The 19,111-nt window shown below is 35.3% G+C and overlaps 1 protein-coding gene across 12 annotated transcripts in view; it reads left to right on the forward strand.

Annotated features, from left to right (window-relative positions):
* The window catches only part of AGTPBP1 (ATP/GTP binding carboxypeptidase 1), a 95,008-nt gene that overhangs the window by 36,329 nt on the left and 39,568 nt on the right, over positions 1-19,111 (forward strand). For 10 of the 12 annotated variants that reach the window (XM_036433637.2, XM_036433636.2, XM_036433642.2 and 7 more), the window contains 5 exons: positions 6,332-6,369; positions 9,354-9,562; positions 11,284-11,461; positions 14,265-14,362; positions 16,359-16,475. In XM_036433637.2, coding sequence (XP_036289530.1) covers positions 6,332-6,369; positions 9,354-9,562; positions 11,284-11,461; positions 14,265-14,362; positions 16,359-16,475 — 640 coding nt within the window. Of the gene's footprint in view, positions 1-380; positions 455-6,331; positions 6,370-9,353; positions 9,563-11,283; positions 11,462-14,264; positions 14,363-16,358; positions 16,476-19,111 lie in introns of all 12 variants that reach the window. The other 2 variants (XM_036433644.2, XM_036433645.2) reach the window with 1 other exon arrangement.

A 19,111-nucleotide genomic window follows, 5' to 3' on the forward strand; every position in this document is an offset into this window, starting at 1 on the left:
CACTCTGTCATTTTTAATTTATCTTTCTCTTTCTGGTCCTTCCCTTTCACCACCCTATTCTCCCCTCAGCCCCCCAGAGTATTTTAAAATAGATATCAGCTATTTGTCCCATAATTTTTTTTGTGTGTGATTGCTGTTACACACGGAGCTCCTTTAGAGTTATCACAGTATCATTTCTTTGCCCAACAATATTAATAATTCTTTAATATCCACTGATATTTTCTGATTATCTAAGAAATCTTTTTTTTTTCCCAGTTGGCTTGTTCAAATCAGGATTCAAATAAAGTCTATACATTCTATTTGATTACTATGTCTTATAATCCTTTGAAATCAATAACAGTCCCCCTATTTTTTTGGTTCTGTTTTGTTATTTGTTGAAGGACCTGGGTGCTGTCTTATAGAATGTCCCAGCATTGTGGATTAAGATGACTGTATCCTGGGGTCATTTAAACATGTAGGTATATCCCTCAAATTTTCTGTAGACTGATAGAGCTAGAGGCTTGACTAGATTTGGGTTCTTTTAATTCCAATTAAAAAAAAATGTGTCGTAGGTGGTAGTCACTCTATTTCACATCACTTAAGATTATTGAGTTGATGTAATCCATCTACTTTTCACCTGGTAATTTAGCAATATTTAATGACATTGTCCAGATCATTGATTTTGCTAATTTATTCTTCTTTTTGCTTTTATTAGCTATGATTCTTTTATAAGGTAGAACTTGTCCACGTTAACTATTTGATTAAATTCTACTTACAAGTTTCAGACCATTTTCAGTCTTCTTACCCATTCTTAGTAAGATAAAATATTTTAGCTGTATCCTTTTGAAAATGAGAACTTACTTGCACATATAATCATTTATTAAATATTATTTGGTGGGATAACTTAACAAACTTGTGCAAGGGTCATATACAATCTTAGAGCATCTGATGAAATGTAACAAGACAAAGAAAATTATTGTGTCACAATTAGTAAAACCAACTTAGTGTAGTGTAATGCAGTGAGTAGGCTCTGGAGGTAGGCAGAACAGGTTTGCATGTTACTGGCTCCATAATACAAAGTAAGTTACCTAATGTATTATGCCCCAGTTTCCTGGCTGTAAGGTGGTAATATTAGAACGTATATCATAGGGTTGATGTGAGAATTTAATGAAATGATTCCTGCAATTGGCATAATGCTTTTATTAAAGCAATGTAATTAATTTAGATAGGAAATGTGGTAATGTGCATGTGAATACTAAAAGTACATTCTTTATTTTTAAATTTATATACAGTTTTCTCCCTTGATATTTAAAGTATTTTATTATTTATCTTTTGTCTAATGGTTCTTATCTCCTACTTACAGCCTACATTATTCTATTGTAACCAAGTTACCAACTCTAATATAAAATGTCCATATATTTAAATCTTTGTGATATACAACATAGAGTATATCCAAAACCATGTAGAAACCAGTGAGTCTAAACTTTTGAGAAAGGAGTATCCTACCTAATAATAGAGTAATATGCACATTAACATCACTCTGCTACACCCACCAGCCACGCCCACCAGCCACGCCCACCAACCAGTCAGAGTGACTATGCAAATTAACCCAACAAAGATGGTGGTTAATTTGCATATGTGGAGGGAGGAGTGAAGACTGAAGACAGTATAGAAGGAAGAGGGAGGGAAAGTGGAAAGCAAGGCAGCGGTGGCTGCTGGAGGGAAAGCACTGACGGCGCTGGGAGTGGTGGGCACAGTGGGCGCAGCAGGTAGGGTGGGCGGGTCAGGCTGTGCAGCGGAGGTGGTGGTGGGTACCGTGGCAGATGTGGTGAGTCGGGTGTGTCCGGCGAGGTGCGCAGTGGTGGTGGCAGCACTCCCGACCTCGGAGATGGTGGTGGCGGTGGCTATGGGCATGGTGGGGCATGAGGGAGGGGTGGGCCCTGAGGCTGCTGCCACCACCACCACCACCATCACCATCACCACCACCACCACCACCGTCTCTGCAGCAGGAGAGGTGGTGGGTGGGAGAGGTGGCGGCGGCCAGAGGGAAGCCCGCTGGAAGTCTTGCAGGAATATTCCTGCAACAGGTCCCTAATTGTTACATAAATTACCTCTTAATTCTTTTCTATATATATTTAAAAAGAAAAACAAAATCTTAAGCTTTACTTTTACTTTAAAAAGAAAAATCACTCATTGACCAAACATATATATCTTGATCTCTTTATTCACCATAAGGCCTTCTCCCTTAATTAAGATATCTCAGTATGTAGCATTTGTATCATAGTTTTTCTTCTCCTGAAACAATGCCCTGAATTTCATGGAAGAAGATTGAGGGGTATTATTTAGTTTGAAAGGTCTTGCTTCCCTTTAGGATTTACTTTTCTTCCAACTTTAGGTTTTGGATTTAAGTACTGTTAATCCAGAAGGAAGCAACTCCAGAAGTTACTGTAACTCTGTTTTTTCAAGTTACAACAGGTTTGGGGATTATTGCAAAGATTGATCCCCATCTTAATGTAACTTCATGAATACCTGGGATTAAGTTTTTCTTCCTTTACTGCTCCTAAATAGATAAGCCACAGGCTGCTGTCTAAGCCATTGCTGGTTGTATTATTGTGTGTGACATATGAAGATTGGGAAAACACGTGAGGAAGAATAAAATATTGGTACTGTGGAGTTCTAATCAATTAACGTAATATAAACTGCGCACTTCAAAAATCTATTCTAAAATTATTTTGTATTATAATTTTAAAAAATATATATTTTATTGATTTTTTACAGAGAGGAAGGGAGAGAGATGGAGAGCTAGAAACGTTGATGAGAGAGTAACATCGACCAGCTGCCTCTTGTATACCCCCTACCGGGGATGTGCCCGTAACCAAGGTACATGCCCCTGACCGGAATCGAATCCGGGACCTTTCAGTCCGCAGACTGACGCTCTACCACTGAGCCAAACCGGTTTTGGCTATTTTGTAATTTTTATGTTACAGATTCCTACTGGCTTATAAGTGTTGCTGTAAAATTTTAGAAATTCCTTTATACTGAAGTTTAAAAAAATACCGTTAAAATAACATGTTGGTAAAAGTATTGAGACAACTTTGCACCAGAACAGATAGAAACAGCGTCTGAGTCGCTCAGGGAATGTTGATTGGCAGCTAAGGGGCTTCGGAATTCTCTAGGAAGGTAAGGAAAGGTCCGCTGGACAAGAATTCCTGACCAAGAGGCCAGCACTGCCGCGGCTGCGGTGGCTCTCCCAGCGAGCTCTCGCGGAGAGAAGGCAGCGCCATCTTACCAGGAAAGGAGGAGCATCCCTGAGGCCTGGAGACAACTTTGCACCAAACTTCATAATTTTTTTAATCTAGTGGAACTGTGGAACAAGCATGGAGTCAGAAAGAATGGGGCTCATGTTCCACTTGTGTCAGTCTTGAAGAATAAATGTCAAGGATTATAAACTGTCAGAAGCACTTTGATTTGGTTCAAATGTGTTACAAACAGCTGCCAGCAGGGAGAAAAGCTATTTTTAAAGTACTCTGTGATTTTTATAGTTTGAATAAAGACTTAGTGTAGGTGGGAAAGTCCTATAAGTTCATTGCAAGTGATTAGTTTCCGAGGGCTGTTGTGACCAAGTACCTGGTACAAATTTGGTGCCTTAAAATAACAGAAATTTATTGTCTCGCAGTTCTGGAGATAGAAGCCCAACAGCAACTTGTCAGCAGAGCCAGTGGTCCCTCTAAATCCTTTATGGGATAATACTTCCTTGTTTCTTCCCAGATTATGGTGGATTGCTGGTAGTGGTTGGTGCTCCTTAGCTTAGAGCTGCAACATTTCAAACTGTGCCTCCATCATCACATGGGTTCTCTCATTTGTGGCCTTGGGGTTATTGTGTCAGGCTCTCCTGTGAACCAGTATCCATCTTCAGTTTTGTAATTAATTAGATTCTTTTCTTACTCACATCTGGTCATGCTGTGTCTCCTTTACCACTAATATATGCAGCTTTGTTTTTGGTTTTAACTTCTTGAGTAGTTTTTGCACAGATGAGTACATTTTACTGCATTAGCTAGATTGTAAAATTATCTGTGGAAGACATACATTTGTTTTCTAATTTTATACCCTTGAAAAAAACCTGCTTTTGTGGGTATCTAGTAGGCATTCAACAAATGCTTAATGATGAGTGAAATATGTGAGTTTAAAAATGTACAGATTTTTATGCAAACATAACTGTTGAAATCTTACTAAGAGGAACTGTAACATGTTAGCCATATATTCTTAGAACTACTGATATGAAATACCATTTCTTCAGTAACTCTTCCTTAAAAAAAACACACACCTGTTTGAATTATAGTAGGTTTTAATAGTAATTTTACATGTATTTTTAAAGTTGATTTCACTGTGGATAAGTGAGTGTTTATGTGCAAAGAAAATGTAAGTACCTTCAATTTTGGGGGCTATTTTTTCATTCTCTGATGGGCAGTAAGAGTTTTTGAGATACCAGGTTCATTATTCTCATTGGTGCCTTAGGACTGAAAAATGTTAAGGGGCCCCTCCTTTCTCTTCCTCGTCCTTCTAGTTCCAGTATTTTGTATTTATTATTACCATTTATAATTTATTAGGATTAATGCTTGATAGGGCTAAATACTTTATAGTCAGACAGCTACAAATATCTATAGAATTTAATATTAGGTCTAGTAATAATTAATGTCGTTTTCTAATACTTTTTCAAATTGAATTTATTTAAACAATACAACAAAATTTTATCAACAATATAGTTGTCGTTGTTTTCTACTACTTGTGCCCAACGCTCAGGAAGCATTTTAATCCCTCTGTTGTAAAATTCTTGTGATTTTGATGCAAAAAATTCGGTCAATGCATTTTTGAGGCATTCTTCATTATTAATTATTTTTCCAAGAAGAAAGTTTTGCAAAGAACGAAACTAATGGTAATCGGAAGGGGCAATATCAGGAGAATATGCAGGGTGAGGGAGAACTTCCCATTCCAACTGGCACAGTTTTTCAGCAGTGATTCTTGCAGTATGCGGTCGTGCGTTATTGTGGTGAAGAATTATGCTCTTCCGATTAATCAGCGCGGGTTCTTTTTCTCTTAAAGCTTGGGCTAACCTTTCCAATTGGGCACTATACACTGCATTTGTAATGGTTTGGTTAGATGGTAAAAGTTCATAATGAAGAATTCCTTTAAAATTCCACCAAACACACAACATCACTTTTTTCGCATGCAAGTCAGGTTTTGGCATGGGCTGTGGAGCCTCATTTTTGTCCAACCATTGAGGGCGCCTTTTCAAATTAACATACAGCACCCATTGTTCATCTCCGGTAACAATTTGCTCTAAAAACGGCAAACGGTTTTGACGAGAGAGGAGCGAACTGCAAATTGTGACTCTTTGATTACAGTTGTTGTCGGTCAACTCATGAGGAACCCATTTTCCAAACTTTTGGACTTTGCCAAGTGCATGCAATTGATTGGAAATTGTTTTTTGTGAACAATTTAAAGTTGTCGCAAGCTCTTGTTGGGTAATTTGAGGATTTTGCACCAAAAGAGCTTGAAGAGCTTCTTGATCAAAATTGGACACACGGCCTCGACCACTCTTGTCATCGAACGAAAGATTTCCCTCGCAAAATTTCTCAAACCAACGCTGGCATTTTCTGGCGCTAACTGCATCTTGACCAAGAGCACTACAGATGTTTTTTGCAGCCTCACTTGCTTTTCTTCCTAATTGGAATTTGTAAAGCATGCAGTGCCGAATATGCTCTTCATCCGCCATCTTCTTAGCCCTAGTTTTGCAACAAAAACCAAACCAAACACAAACTTTTTCAAGCAAAAACTTGTTAATTGCACTTCACACGTTCTGTAGATACCATGTGTTTGAAGGTTGTCAATACAAGTCAACGCCAAGCAAGATTTTAAACGAATGTTAAAAACGACATTAATTATTACTAGACCCGATAGTTATGAACTTTATTTGTGTGTAACTTGTTTTTAATTTCTTTGTCAATCTTAATAATGCTTTCGTGTGAACTCTGCTAGGGTCAGATACAGGTACAATAACTGGTTTAATTCATCTAACCTCTGATGTAAAGACTTAGATATTGTTAATGTTCTCCTTTTTTTATTTCTTAAAAAAATTTTTTTTGGTGCTTTTCTGTTGATATTTCAATCTTCCTGTATTCATTTTTAACCTTAAGGGAGAAATACATACAGAGAAACACTGTATGTAATTGACTGTAACAGGAATGGCTTTTGGAATAGATAATAATTATTTATCTGAAAAAATTGTGTGAATTTACTGTTGTAGATTAATTTTACTAGTTTTGTTGTTGTTTGTGTTTTCTCATGTCGACAGGGTTGCTTTAGACACTCTTGCTGCATTGCTAAAATCAAGTAAGTTTTTAATATTAGAACTACTAGATACTATTTTTCTGAGTATTTTATCTACAGTGTTAAACTGGAAATGTAGAGTTAGTCTATAGTTATGAAGCTGGTTTATAATAACTTAATGTCAAAGCTGATTTTACCTTTTGGTACTGTTGTTGGATGAGCCATAACTAATGTCATTTATGTTTATTAAGCTATAATTTATTAAGATACATTGACTTCCTTTTTCTAAGTGATAACTATAAATATAAAGCTCTGTTAGTATAAGAAAGTAATATGTAAATATTATGTATGTATCATTTAAAAAATTAAAGTTAAAATGGTATTGAGTATGTTTACTGTAAAGACTGTCTTGAATAATTACTCTATAGCACACATAATTTTAATTTAGAGCCCTTTTATTTCTATCATGAATCCAGATGGCTACTGATGTAAATTTACAGTTTACTAAATTAATTGACAAACTATGGCTCTATCTTCAAAGCTGAGGCATTGGAGTAAATGTGTCTTGTAATATGCCTGTGAAGAGTGATTATGATATATTTCTTCTCACCAAGATACTCAGTATCTCCATTTTAAATAATAATTTTCATTAGCACCCATATTTCTATTGGTTGATTAACATTTACTTAACCATAAAACATTTTAGTCCCAAAGAGCTGTAATGATGGCTTTTAATGTTATTCCCTCGCCCAAAAAACTATCAAGGGGGTAAACCAATTTTTTCTTAAATTTGAATGATCAGAACTTTTATTTGAATAGTAGCAAATAATTAATTGATAAATCTGATATTTGGCAAAGTAATTATTTATTAAATTTAAAAAAATCACCTTACGTGATAGTATTATATACTAGAGGCATATTTTTAAATGTACTATAGCGTTTTGGAGCATTCTCAGTCATTGACTTCTTTTTTGGGGGGGGACAGTAATTTACTTTAAAAGGATAATTAAATTATTGTAATAAACCTGAGAGAATATAAAGCAAAGAATGTATATATAGCACAGAAAGTCAGGCAGCTTAGTTATCATCGCTGTGGTATAGATTAGATGCTGCAGTGTACAGGGGAGCCTAAGTGTATTTTTAACCCCAGAGAGAAGAGGAGACATAGGCTGATCATGTTTGGTGTCCTGAACACATGAATTAAACCCCCTTTACTAAACTGTTTTAATTGTGCTCAGTTGCAGGTTACTCTGCACCCTTTTCTTTAGGCCCTAAAGAAAAGGGTACAGAGTAACCAGTAACAGGTACTGAGTGACCCTAAAGTTTAGGGTCACTCAGTACCTGTGTTTGAGTTATGGGCAAGTTTGTTTTATTTGAATGTTAGTAAAGAGTTTCAGTATTCATCATAAATACCATTTAAGCTATTGAGAATTGCAATGGAGACATAGTTTGGAACAGGAGTTACAATGACGATAATGTCTTTTTAAGAACGTTAAAGTCTTATTATTATATATGCCAACTAGTATAACCACAGTAAGCAAATGAATTCAAAATATATGAAACTACTTGTTGCTAGTCAAAACTATTACCTGATATTGCACATAGCCACAATTTTAGCAAAACTAGCTCTTCTATTCACAATAGAGGTTTAAGGCTTTATATAAGAATCCCCATCTCTTCCCACCCTGGGAGTTTTTTCCAGTTCCCTCACGTAGTAGCATAATTTCTGAGAGGCATCAGTAAGGTTCCTTTCACTGTCTTAAATCTTATGTTTCAGCTATATATCAGCACTAGTAATTCTCTGAGGCAACTAAAAGCAATGAAGCTTCACTGTTTGCATTATCTTTGTGCCCATGTCACGAGGCAGGGGGTCATTTTATAGGTAAATTTATATTAGGAAGGGATTAGTATTTTTTAAAAATATATTTTTAATGATTTCAGAGAGGAAGGGAGAGGGAGAGAGAGAGATAGAAATATCAGTGATAAGAGAAAATCATTGAAAAGTTGCCTCTTACACATCTCTGACTGGGGATCGAGCCTGCATGGCTCGTGTCCTAACTGGAATTGAACCTTCCAGGTTCATAGGTCAAAGTTTAACCAAGACATAGTTTGGAACAGGAGTTACAAGACTGGCCAGGCGGGATTGGTATTTCTTTGTACAACCTAAGATGGGTTGGTATTCCACTTTATTTTGTGCTCTTATAATAGGCCCACCCAGTGATGCTGGGTGGTTCAAGATGTTGCTGTGATAGGTTTCCTTTGCTGCCATCTTAGTAAAATCACCCATTTGGTTAATTATCTTAAATATTAACACTTTAAAAATAATAGAATAGGTCAGATTTATGGATTTTTAAGAATTAATCTATCCCAATAAATTTGACCATTTATAAAAAAAGCCCTTTAATGTTTTTTAATTACAATAAAAATTAATGATTAGAAAGTCCTATCTTCTAGTTACATAATGCTTCTAATACTTTATTTACTAAAAAGTTTTACAAGTATTTTTAACTTAGCATTAGTATTTATATAATTGGTAATTAAAGCAACTAATTTCAATGGGAACACAAAGTTTGTAATAACAGCTACAGTCCAATGTAGTTAGTTTTAGTGGAAGTACACAAAGTTTGTAATAGAAGTTACAACCATGGTAATGGCTTTTAACAAAACCACATTCACAGCTAGTAAGTTAAAGGCTTGAATAGTCCATTTATTGTAATCAAAGTCAGTATAATCCTAAATTTTAAAATACATGAAACTTTTATTAGTATTAACATTTAAAAAGCTGCAGTCCTAATTGTATTAAATACCTATTATTTATAATCACAAAATAATATATGGGCTGGTTTCTGGAAAATAGCATAATTTACTCTCTGGAAGTTATATTTATTTTGTTAAGATAAAAACGTTTACATATGTGGTTGCCATTTTTTTTAATGAAAATAATTTTAACAATTCCTTATAATAGTGGGGTTATATTTTTTAATTTGGTTTCTACTATTTTCCCTGGTCATTTAAAAAATATTCTTTTCAATTTTCTTTTGTTAAAGAAACAAATGCCAGGAGAGCTGTAGACAGAGGATGTGTCCAAGTCCTTTTAACAATTTATGTAGATTGGCATCGCCATGACAATCGGCATAGAAACATGCTCATTCGGAAAGGAATTTTACAGAGTTTAAAAAGTATTACAAATATCAAGTTGGGAAGAAAAGCATTTATTGATGCCAATGGGATGAAAATTCTCTATACCACTTCACAAGTAAGTTTTTTCCTATTATTGTGATTATGTGTTAATAATATGATTTGGTTCTTTTTTTTTTAATTTATTGATTTTTTACAGAGAGGAAGGGAGAGAGAGAGAAAGAGAGAGCTAGAAATGTTGATGAGAGAGAAACATCGACCAGCTGCCTCTTGCACACCCCCCACAGGGGATGTGCCCGCAACCAAAGTACATGCCCTTGACCGGAATCAAACCCGGGACCTTTCAGTCCGCAGGCCGACGCTCTACCACTGAGCCAAGCCGGTTTCGGCATGATTTGGTTCTTAAGAAAACTTAGTATTTCTAAAAATCTCCTAAAAGTAAGATACATATATTTTAAAAAAATTAGAAAACAAAGGCATAATAATTTCTCACATGTGACCACAGACTAGGTTGGAGAAAGTGCTTAGTGCATATATCTGCAGTGTGAGATTTTATCCCCTCAGGTAAAAGCAAGATACATAAATCCATCCATATAGCCATATTTTCTAAGGGATTCCAGTTAGCCATGCTTTCTAAGATGTGCAGTTGGCTATACTCCATTTTGCATGTTTCCTTTATAAGGTATTTATGGATTCTTTACAACTGGTAATGTAGTTCTGTTGTTTGTGAGTGTTCTCAGTGTCTTCCTCTGGATAGTGCATTTTTAAATGGAGAAGGTACAAAAGTGAAACCTGTAATTAGTGTCCCTAGTTCTGCCAGCTATTATACTCAACTTTCTTGACAATATCTTTAATACGATTTGTTCTAGCATCTGTAGAAGACTATCAGCTATGGGAAATAGGGATGTTTCAGCACAGTCCTTTGTTTTTAGAAGTCTGTGATTATTAGAAAGAAAACTGTTTTTTTTGAAAATTCCTGTGCTCTTTGGCCTTATATACAACTGACAATCTCTTTCTACCTGAGAGTGGTTAAGATATAAGAACATACATTTTATGTTTACTCTTAGCTTTTTTTTTTCTTTGTCAATCATATACACTTGTTTTTATTGTATTACTTATAATATAGGCAATGATGGATATTGATATACTAGCATGAGGAAGAGTTGGATGACTTTGGTTATGCCACTTAACATTACTGAGCCTTAATTTCTCATCTGTTTTGACAGGTCTGATGTGAAGATTTGTATTGAAAATTTTACAGGGTATCAAAGTGCCATCTAAATGTCAATAATGATGATGATGCTATATAATATATTGTAGTTTCAAATCTTCTATATTTAGCTCTTCTTAAGATTAGATACTAGGACAGCAGATTAAACTCTTAAAACTGTGATATTCAGACTATAAAAAAATAGTTGAACAGTAACGTATTTGAGGTGCTATTGCATGATAACTGATAAAATTCTGAGAATGGTTCAGCAAGTTCATGTTCCTTTTTATTTCTTACTATATTTTTTGCTTAATTAAAAAAATTGTGTGCTAAGCTAGCTAAATGTGCCTAAGTCCATCGAAGATATTACTTAGTATTTTGGTGACTTTTAATACCAAAGTTGGCATTGATTTCCACATAGTTAAAATTTTAAGGTAAAGTACTACTAAATTTGCCACATGAGGTTCTTATTTATGAGTCAAAGCTATTTTATAATTACATTATGTTAAAATATTATTTTCTTGTGATATTTGCTCTTGAAAATTATTAATGTCTTTCTGAAGTAATATGAAATTGATTCAGTTAGTCATCAAAGGCACATTCTTTTTCTTTTTTTTCTTAAAAAACAGGAATGTTTGGCAGTCAGGACCCTTGATCCTCTTGTCAACATCTCCAGTCTGATAATGAGGAAGTGTTTTCCTAAAAACCGCCTGCCACTGCCAACAATTAAAAGTTCTTTCAATTTCCAATTGCCAGTTATTCCTATGAGTGGACCTGTGGCTCAGCTCTATAGTTTACCTCCTGAAGGTAGGACCACATGCTCACGGCTGGCCTTCAGTGGTTCTGGGGATTGTGTGACTCTGTTGACTTTTTTAAATTTTATTTTAACTTGTGTCCAACTCCTCAGCGAAAGAAGGTCTTAATGAACACAGTAAATTTTCACTTTGTATTTTAGTTAATAAGTATTTCTTTAAATATAAGAAATTGTGGTTTAGTAATGAAAGGAAGTGGGATTTTTTACAAGAATGTAAATGTGTGCTGTGAAAAAACGTAAGCATCATATGGGACCATCAGTTGGTAGTGCATATAAAATTCAAAAGTATAAGAATGTAAACATTAAATGTCTAAGTAATTATATTGGACTTACATTTGTAGCTTTTTCATGAACTTCATTTTATAAAATTAAAAATACCTAATTGGCAAACTCTCTCTCTCCCCCCCAAAAAGCCTAGCCATCAAAAATGTTTTATAAACATGAAATTATCAAAAGTTGACTATTTTCCATTTTCCATACAATATTGTGGGTACATGTAAAGAAAGTAAGAGTTTAAAATTTTTAATCTGGGGGAAAAGTAGAATTTTTTTGCTACAATCTAGAAAAAATGGAAAAGAAAAAGTTGTCCAGACTACTAATAGAATTTCTGAGGTATTTTCTTGTCACTTGATCATTTCTTTTAGGTAAAAAAAAATTATTTTAAGGGCACTTTTTAATATTCAAAAGCATTATTTGAAATCAGTGGTTTAAGAGAATTAAGTAATTATAATTAGTTTTAATCTTGACACAGATTTATTAGTGGTATTTATCACAGAGCACACTTTTATGATTTTATTTTAGAATATTTAATTATTGAAGTACAAGTTTACTCCACAAAAAGTACAAAGTTTAATGGCACAAAATATTAAAATTGATTATTCAGAAACTTCCTTTAAAAGTTTACAAGTCTAAAATCAAGTCTGGGAACTGGAGTAAGGTAGCTAAATAAAAGCATTTTTTAAGATTTTTCTTCCCATTCCATTTAAAATTACCAATAGACTTTTAAAAATATGGGAAAATATGTGCTTACTCTAAAAGCTAATTCTCATGGAATAAACATAGAACATGCAAAAAATCATGGCAGAAATATAAATAGATTAAGAAGAGTGTCATCCTTTCACTCACCCTAGTATGAAATGCAGTGTCTGACTCCAGAATTGAGGTTCAGTTAGCGCCTGATTTGGAGGGACAATAAAAAAGTAGTTGGGCTCTCGCTGATTTGGCTGAGTGGATAGAGCGTTGGCCTAACTGACTGAAAGGTCCAGGTCCTTTTCTGGTCAAGGGCACATGCCTGGGTTGAGGGACTAGATCCCCCCAGTGGGGGGCGTGCAGGAGGCAGCCGATCAGTGATTCTCATCATTGATATTTCTATTTCTCCCTCTCCCTTCCTCTCTGAAATCAATAAAAAAATATTTTTAAAAAAGCAATTGGAATCCCTTTCTCTTGTGCATCTCAATGTAGGATTATGGGGTTTAAGTGCTGATTCTAACAGGCAGATGGATAGCTAGTGAGACTTGTCTGTGATATGACAGGTAGTAACACTGAGTGGGAGATAGGATATACCTCTTACTGTCCTTAGCACTGTGTCTAGAATAATCACATGTACAGGGAAAGCTGACTTCTAGTGCAAAAAATGACAGACAGATGACATTTTTTGAGGGCCTTTTTCTGATTCATCTCAGGCTGATGGATCAGGGACTTAGAAATGGAGATTTACATTAACTACCAAGCCTTCATGATTAAAATGTAAGGGAAAGGTCCTATTAGCAACTGCATAGGTAGAAGGAAAAATACCATCTTTCTGTTTTCTGTGATTTTCTCACATATCAGGCTTCGTAACATTTATCCAACTTTTCATTGTTTTTTTTTTTTACCTTAGCTAGGTTTGTGAAGATTGACTGTTACATTTTTTCCTTCCTTTTATCCTCAGCATCCATTAGATTGCTGAGACATAAGTGTGCATTTAACATTGGTTGATGAATGGAATTAGCCTCAATACTTATTTTCTTGGCCGAAACCGGTTTGGCTCAGTGGCAGAGCGTCGGTCTGCGGACTGAAAGGTCCCATGTTCGATTCCGGTCAGGGGCATGTACATTGGTTGCGGGCACATCCCTGGTAGAGGGTGTGCAAGAGGCAGCTGGTCGATGTTTCTCTCTCATTGATGTTTCTAGCTCTCTATCTCTCTCCCTTCCTCTCTGTAAAAAAATCAATAAAAATATATTTAAAAAAATACTTATTTTCTTGGATATTAAATGCCTAAAGATAGGCAGCTTCTACTTGTTTACTCTTTTCTTCTTTTTAACCTCATGAGCTCCATATCTTTAAAAACATTTCCTAAACACAGCACAGTACATAGTAGTCACTGAAATAAATATATGGGAAGTGAATTGTAAAAGGGATGAAATGAGTTATTGAAATTCATTAAAAACAGGAAACAAGATGCTTTATTCAGGCTGTTGCAATTTAAAATAATTTTTTTTTTATTTTGGTAAAGAATCAGATGCAGGTGGTACTTTTTAAAGACATTAATTTTTAAAAACAAACAGTAAAAAAGCTCATTAATTTTTATAGTGCTTTTTCAAATATTAAAGTACTTTCACCTTATCTCATAGGTTTTTAACACCTGGGATAGCCTTAGAAATATTTTTAATAAGAAATTTAATTTAATTTTTCTTTGGTAATTGAAATACTTGATACAGTATATATATGCATAAACATAATTTTTTACCTTTGGATGTACATGTTGTAGAATGCTTACCTCTGACCTACTTACTTATAGCACATTTTGTATCACAGTGGATGACGTAGTAGATGAAAGTGATGACAATGATGATATTGACTTAGAGGCTGAAAATGAAACTGAAAATGAAGATGACATAGATCAAAATTTTAAGGTTAGTGTAAATGTCTGTCTTCAGTCTACTTAATAATTGTACACATAGTTGTAAAACAAGATTGGATAAATGGTCATAGTTAATGGTAGATTATTCTGTTCTGTCCACATCTTTTTATCATGGCTGACTATGAAAGAGAAAATAAAGTTGCTTTGAATGCATTGGTCTGAAAAGGGTTAATGAATTCTTTCTTCACTATGCCTGTTTTACAGGTAAATTCTTTTTAATATAAAAAGTTTTTATTCTTTATGTTAATAGAAAATATTAATATATTAAAATTATATTTATTTATATGTGTATCAGTGAAGATGTAGGAAATGAAAAAACATTAAAAGTACCATTTGCAATAGCATCAAATCATTAATTACGTGGGTAAATATCTTACACAATGTATACAAAAGTTTATATCTTGACAATCACAAAATACTGGTTGAAGAAATCATAGATGATTTGAAGAAATGGGTAGATATAACATGTTTATGGATTGGAAGATTTAATACTATTTACAGGTAAATTTATTTTTTAGTACAGAGCCACTGTTGTAAGATTACATTTTCACAAAATAATATTCAATATTGATCTAGTAAATAGAGAAAGCAATGCCTCTGTGAATTTTTTTTATTTTGAAAGCATTGTCTACTTTATTAGATACTAATCAAGAAAATTATATATTTTCGATTTATCAATGCATAATTTAAGATATATGAAATTACATATTCAAGTAATATTGATACAATAATTAACATGATACTCTTTAAAACCAGTATTTATGACAATGGAAAAAATCTTTTTATTGGTTATACAGGTTATAGCTAAATTTCTGAATAAGAAATATGAGAAATACATAGTATGTTTTTTCTTTTAAATTGCTTATTGATAGGAAATGTATATAATCTAATATGTGTATATAAAGCATTTTAAAGATAGAAGCATAGTAGACTAAGGCAGAAAAATAAGCAGTGAACTCTGCAGTAGTAAATTAAATGCACAATTAAAGACAAATACCAATTGAAAATTGATATTCAGTTACCTCTCTTTAGCCACCAATGAAGATAATAATGAGCTTGCATTTGCGTGAGATCAGAGTTATTGAGGGCCCTAGAGACTAGCCTAGAGAGTAGGTAAACTGGCACTTGTCTTCCCATGATGCTGTACATTAATTAGCTCTTTGAACAGATACAGACCAAGCACATTGCTCTTGGATACATGCCCTGTTTCTCTGAGGTCATACTTCTCCTTTAACCATATCCTCTTCTTTCCCAAAGGGTCACGGAAATCACTTCTCGCTGTTTTCCACTCCTTTTCTTTTCCCTGAAAAAAACAGAGTGAATGGTGACACTGAGCTTTTCTGAGGGCACTTTGCTGACCATGGAACATAGAGTGCATGATAATCATGAGTCTCCTGAGGCAGTGCATTGTGCCCACTTGGAGTCACTGAGTACTCTATGGGCAAGCTGTGTCATTTTGAGCAAGCCGTAACCTCTCTGTACCCATTTCCTTCTCAGTAAATGGAAGTAATAATACTATTCCTTCAGAGTGCTCTTATGAATATTACATTAGATGATATATGTAAAATCCTTGACTAGTGTTTCACATATTTTCAATGCTCAATAAACGTTAGTTTGATTACTACTAACAATCATATTTTTAATGTTTTTCAATTTAGTTCTTCTACTCTTTAATATGAACAAAATGATGGCAGTTAGGGAGATTAGGGGAACATACTTGAGTCTTGATCTTGACACTAGTTTTCTGTCTTCAAATACCATATTATATTAGAATAACCTTAGGTAAAAACAAAACAACCAAAACAGTAACACAGCAACAACCCAGAAATACAAACAAATTTTAATTTACGGTAAAATTAACACACCCTTTGTTCAGCAATTATTCTCTAATTATATGTAATTAATAATTTGGAAAACTTTAAATCTGTAATGTATTCTGTAATTTTAGGTTTTTCTTAACTGATGGCATGCCATTTTTATTATTTCAGAATGATGATATTGAAACAGATATTAACAAACTAAAACCCCAGCAAGAGCCAGGACGAACGATAGAAGACCTTAAAATGTATGAACACCTTTTCCCTGAGCTTGTTGATGATTTTCAGGTATAAATATGGAAAACTCAGCATCTCAACTGATTTTTATAAAATAGTTTTTCCCCCATCCCTTAGGTATACTAGTATAATCACTATCTTAATTTCTAAGAAATGAAAGTAGCATTGCATTTCTGAGTGACATTTGTCAGTTACTTTAACATTCTGGGTATAAATTGCTTATGTATAAAATGAGGGAACTAGCTTATTTAACTGTTGGACTAGATTTTTAATTTTTTCATTGTTTTGGTTAATCATTTTAATTGACATAGTTTTTTTTTTTACTCTTTAAAAATGTTCTTTAAAGTGATATTTCAAAAATCTTATTTTAAAGTCTTCTTTGTATCAGTTTTGATAAACTAAAGAGAGATGTTAGTTAAGAAGCTGCTGAATTTAAAATATGTGTAGTCTATGCATGCTGAATTTCTTTTCCTGAAGGTCATTGTATAATTGTGGAATGTTCAAGAGAGAGGAAAGCAACCCGAAGTTTTTAAAATCAAAGTTGGTTCATAGGGAGAATGACTTGTTAATGTTTCTTAAACTCAGTTATTTACTGGAATATAGTTACACAGCCTGGATTACACAGCAAGTAAAGCTGACTGAATGATGGCAATTGGTAGATCTAGTTTCTTATTCTCACTGTGCTGCTCACTTGTGGTGGGTCCTTGAATAAGTCTGAAATTGCCTAGGATCTTAAACTGTGAAATAAAGGGTTTGAATCAGATAATCTCAGACTTATTTAACTCTTGCTCCAAACCTCTATGCCCCTACATTCCATACACTTAATTTCCAGTTGCTTAAAAAAAAGATTTTAATGTGCAGTCATAGGTAGAAATCAAATAAAAGGGAAGTACTTGCTAGTTAATGTTTACATTTCTCAGTTCTGATTATTCAGGTTTTTCTCTGAGAACTTATGTGCTTTGGCTTCAGTAGAAGGAGCAGCAAATTGTTCTCCTTCCCCCTTCCCTAGTGTTTGGTTCCCTTCATAGATTTGAGGTATGGATAGTTACTCTGAAATCAGGGGTACTAAAAAAAGGGCAGGAATGAAAGAGAGGTTATTTGTTAAAAAGAGACAAGAGACTTTTGGGAAAGGATACAGGTTGATTTTCATACAATAAACCTACAGGAAGTATTCTGGCAACTCTGTTAATACTTTTATGACCAGGTAAGAGCCATTTAAAAATAAAGCCACAGAAGTAAGAAATACTGCTAACTCAAAGTAGAAAAATATGTGAAAGGGATTTGGGGGAAGGAATTGATTATTGTGTGAAGAAATAATTTATTTTCTTCTTTGTGTGCACATAAGAACTATATAATGTGATTAAAAATTATAGGCATAGAGGTGAGTAATTTGTTAATGGATGTGAAGGCCAGGATTTTGAGTCTCAATCTTTCACAAGCCAATTATTTTTTGTTGTAGGCTACAGTGCTGAGGTCTTCTTGTATGTCTGTTTTTTCGTTCACCACATAGATAGGCTACTGTTGATAGTTTCTTGCTTAGAACCTATGAACAGGTGGCCAACTTGCCTTTCGGTTTGACAGCTCCAAGAGCAGATCCCTACTTTTGGTCTGACTTGGTGTGTCCAGGGTCAGTTGGTAAAGACAGGTTTGTCTAAGTGAGAGACCTCTGAAAAATCTTTTTCCCAAGCGAGGATTCCATTTTATTGTGTTGAATCAAAAGAAACTACTTCAAATACTTCTGATCATACATAATTATTAACATATCCTCTATTTTGCCAGAAAGTTTTATGTAGAGGAGCTAGTTATATTTCTATAGCATACTAGTGACCCAGTGCATGAAATTCATGCACATTAAAAGGGGATTAATTAGAAGAAATAATTTAATATGCTATTTGCCTTTTCTCTATAATAGAAGAGTCAGAGATGAAAGAAAATTAGTAAAATGTATATGAAAACCTTCCTCCTGTAAGAGTATGGGACTCACTACGGGACCTAGAGTCAAGTCCCCACCCACCCATAAGACGTGGCTGGCGCACCCCTGCCCTCACACTTTGGGCTAGTTACAGTCCTGGCCAGTCCCATCCCTGTCAAGCCGTGCTGGGCAGAGGCCATAGCCTCAGGTCCCCTGGCCTGGTGCCAGGACAGGGGGCATGGCCTGATGTCCCCCAGCCCAGACTGGGGCCGGGAATGTACCTTGAGGTCCTCCGTCAAGCCCCGCCAGATAGGATACATGGCCTGAGTTCCCCTGTCAAACCCCATCAAGCGGGGGGGGGGGGGGGGGGGGCAGCCTCAGGTCCCCCTGGCCCACTGCTAGGGTGGGGTGTGTGACCTGAGGTTCCTCAGCCCAGATCAGGGCGGGGGTGTGGGCCTTGAGGTCCCCTGTCAAGCCCTGCTGGGGTGGGGAGGCACAGCCTGAGGTCCCTTATCAAGCGTAACCAGGCAGGGGGCATAGCCTCAGGTCCCCAGGCCTGGTGCTGGTGCAGGGGGTACGGTCTGAGGTCCCCCAGCCTGGTGCTGGGGTGGAGGGCGTGACCTGAAGTCCCCTGTCAAGCCCCACCTGGTGGGGGGCATGGCCTAGGTTCTCCTGACCCAGCACTGGGGGTATACCTTGAGGTCCCCTGTCAAGCTCCATGGGGGCGGGGGAGGGCATAGCCTCAGGTCCCTGCTGATTGCTCATTAAGGCTCCT

Source organism: Pipistrellus kuhlii, unplaced genomic scaffold, assembly GCF_014108245.1.
Source record: "Pipistrellus kuhlii isolate mPipKuh1 unplaced genomic scaffold, mPipKuh1.p scaffold_m20_p_12, whole genome shotgun sequence".
Lineage (NCBI taxonomy): Eukaryota > Metazoa > Chordata > Mammalia > Chiroptera > Vespertilionidae > Pipistrellus > Pipistrellus kuhlii.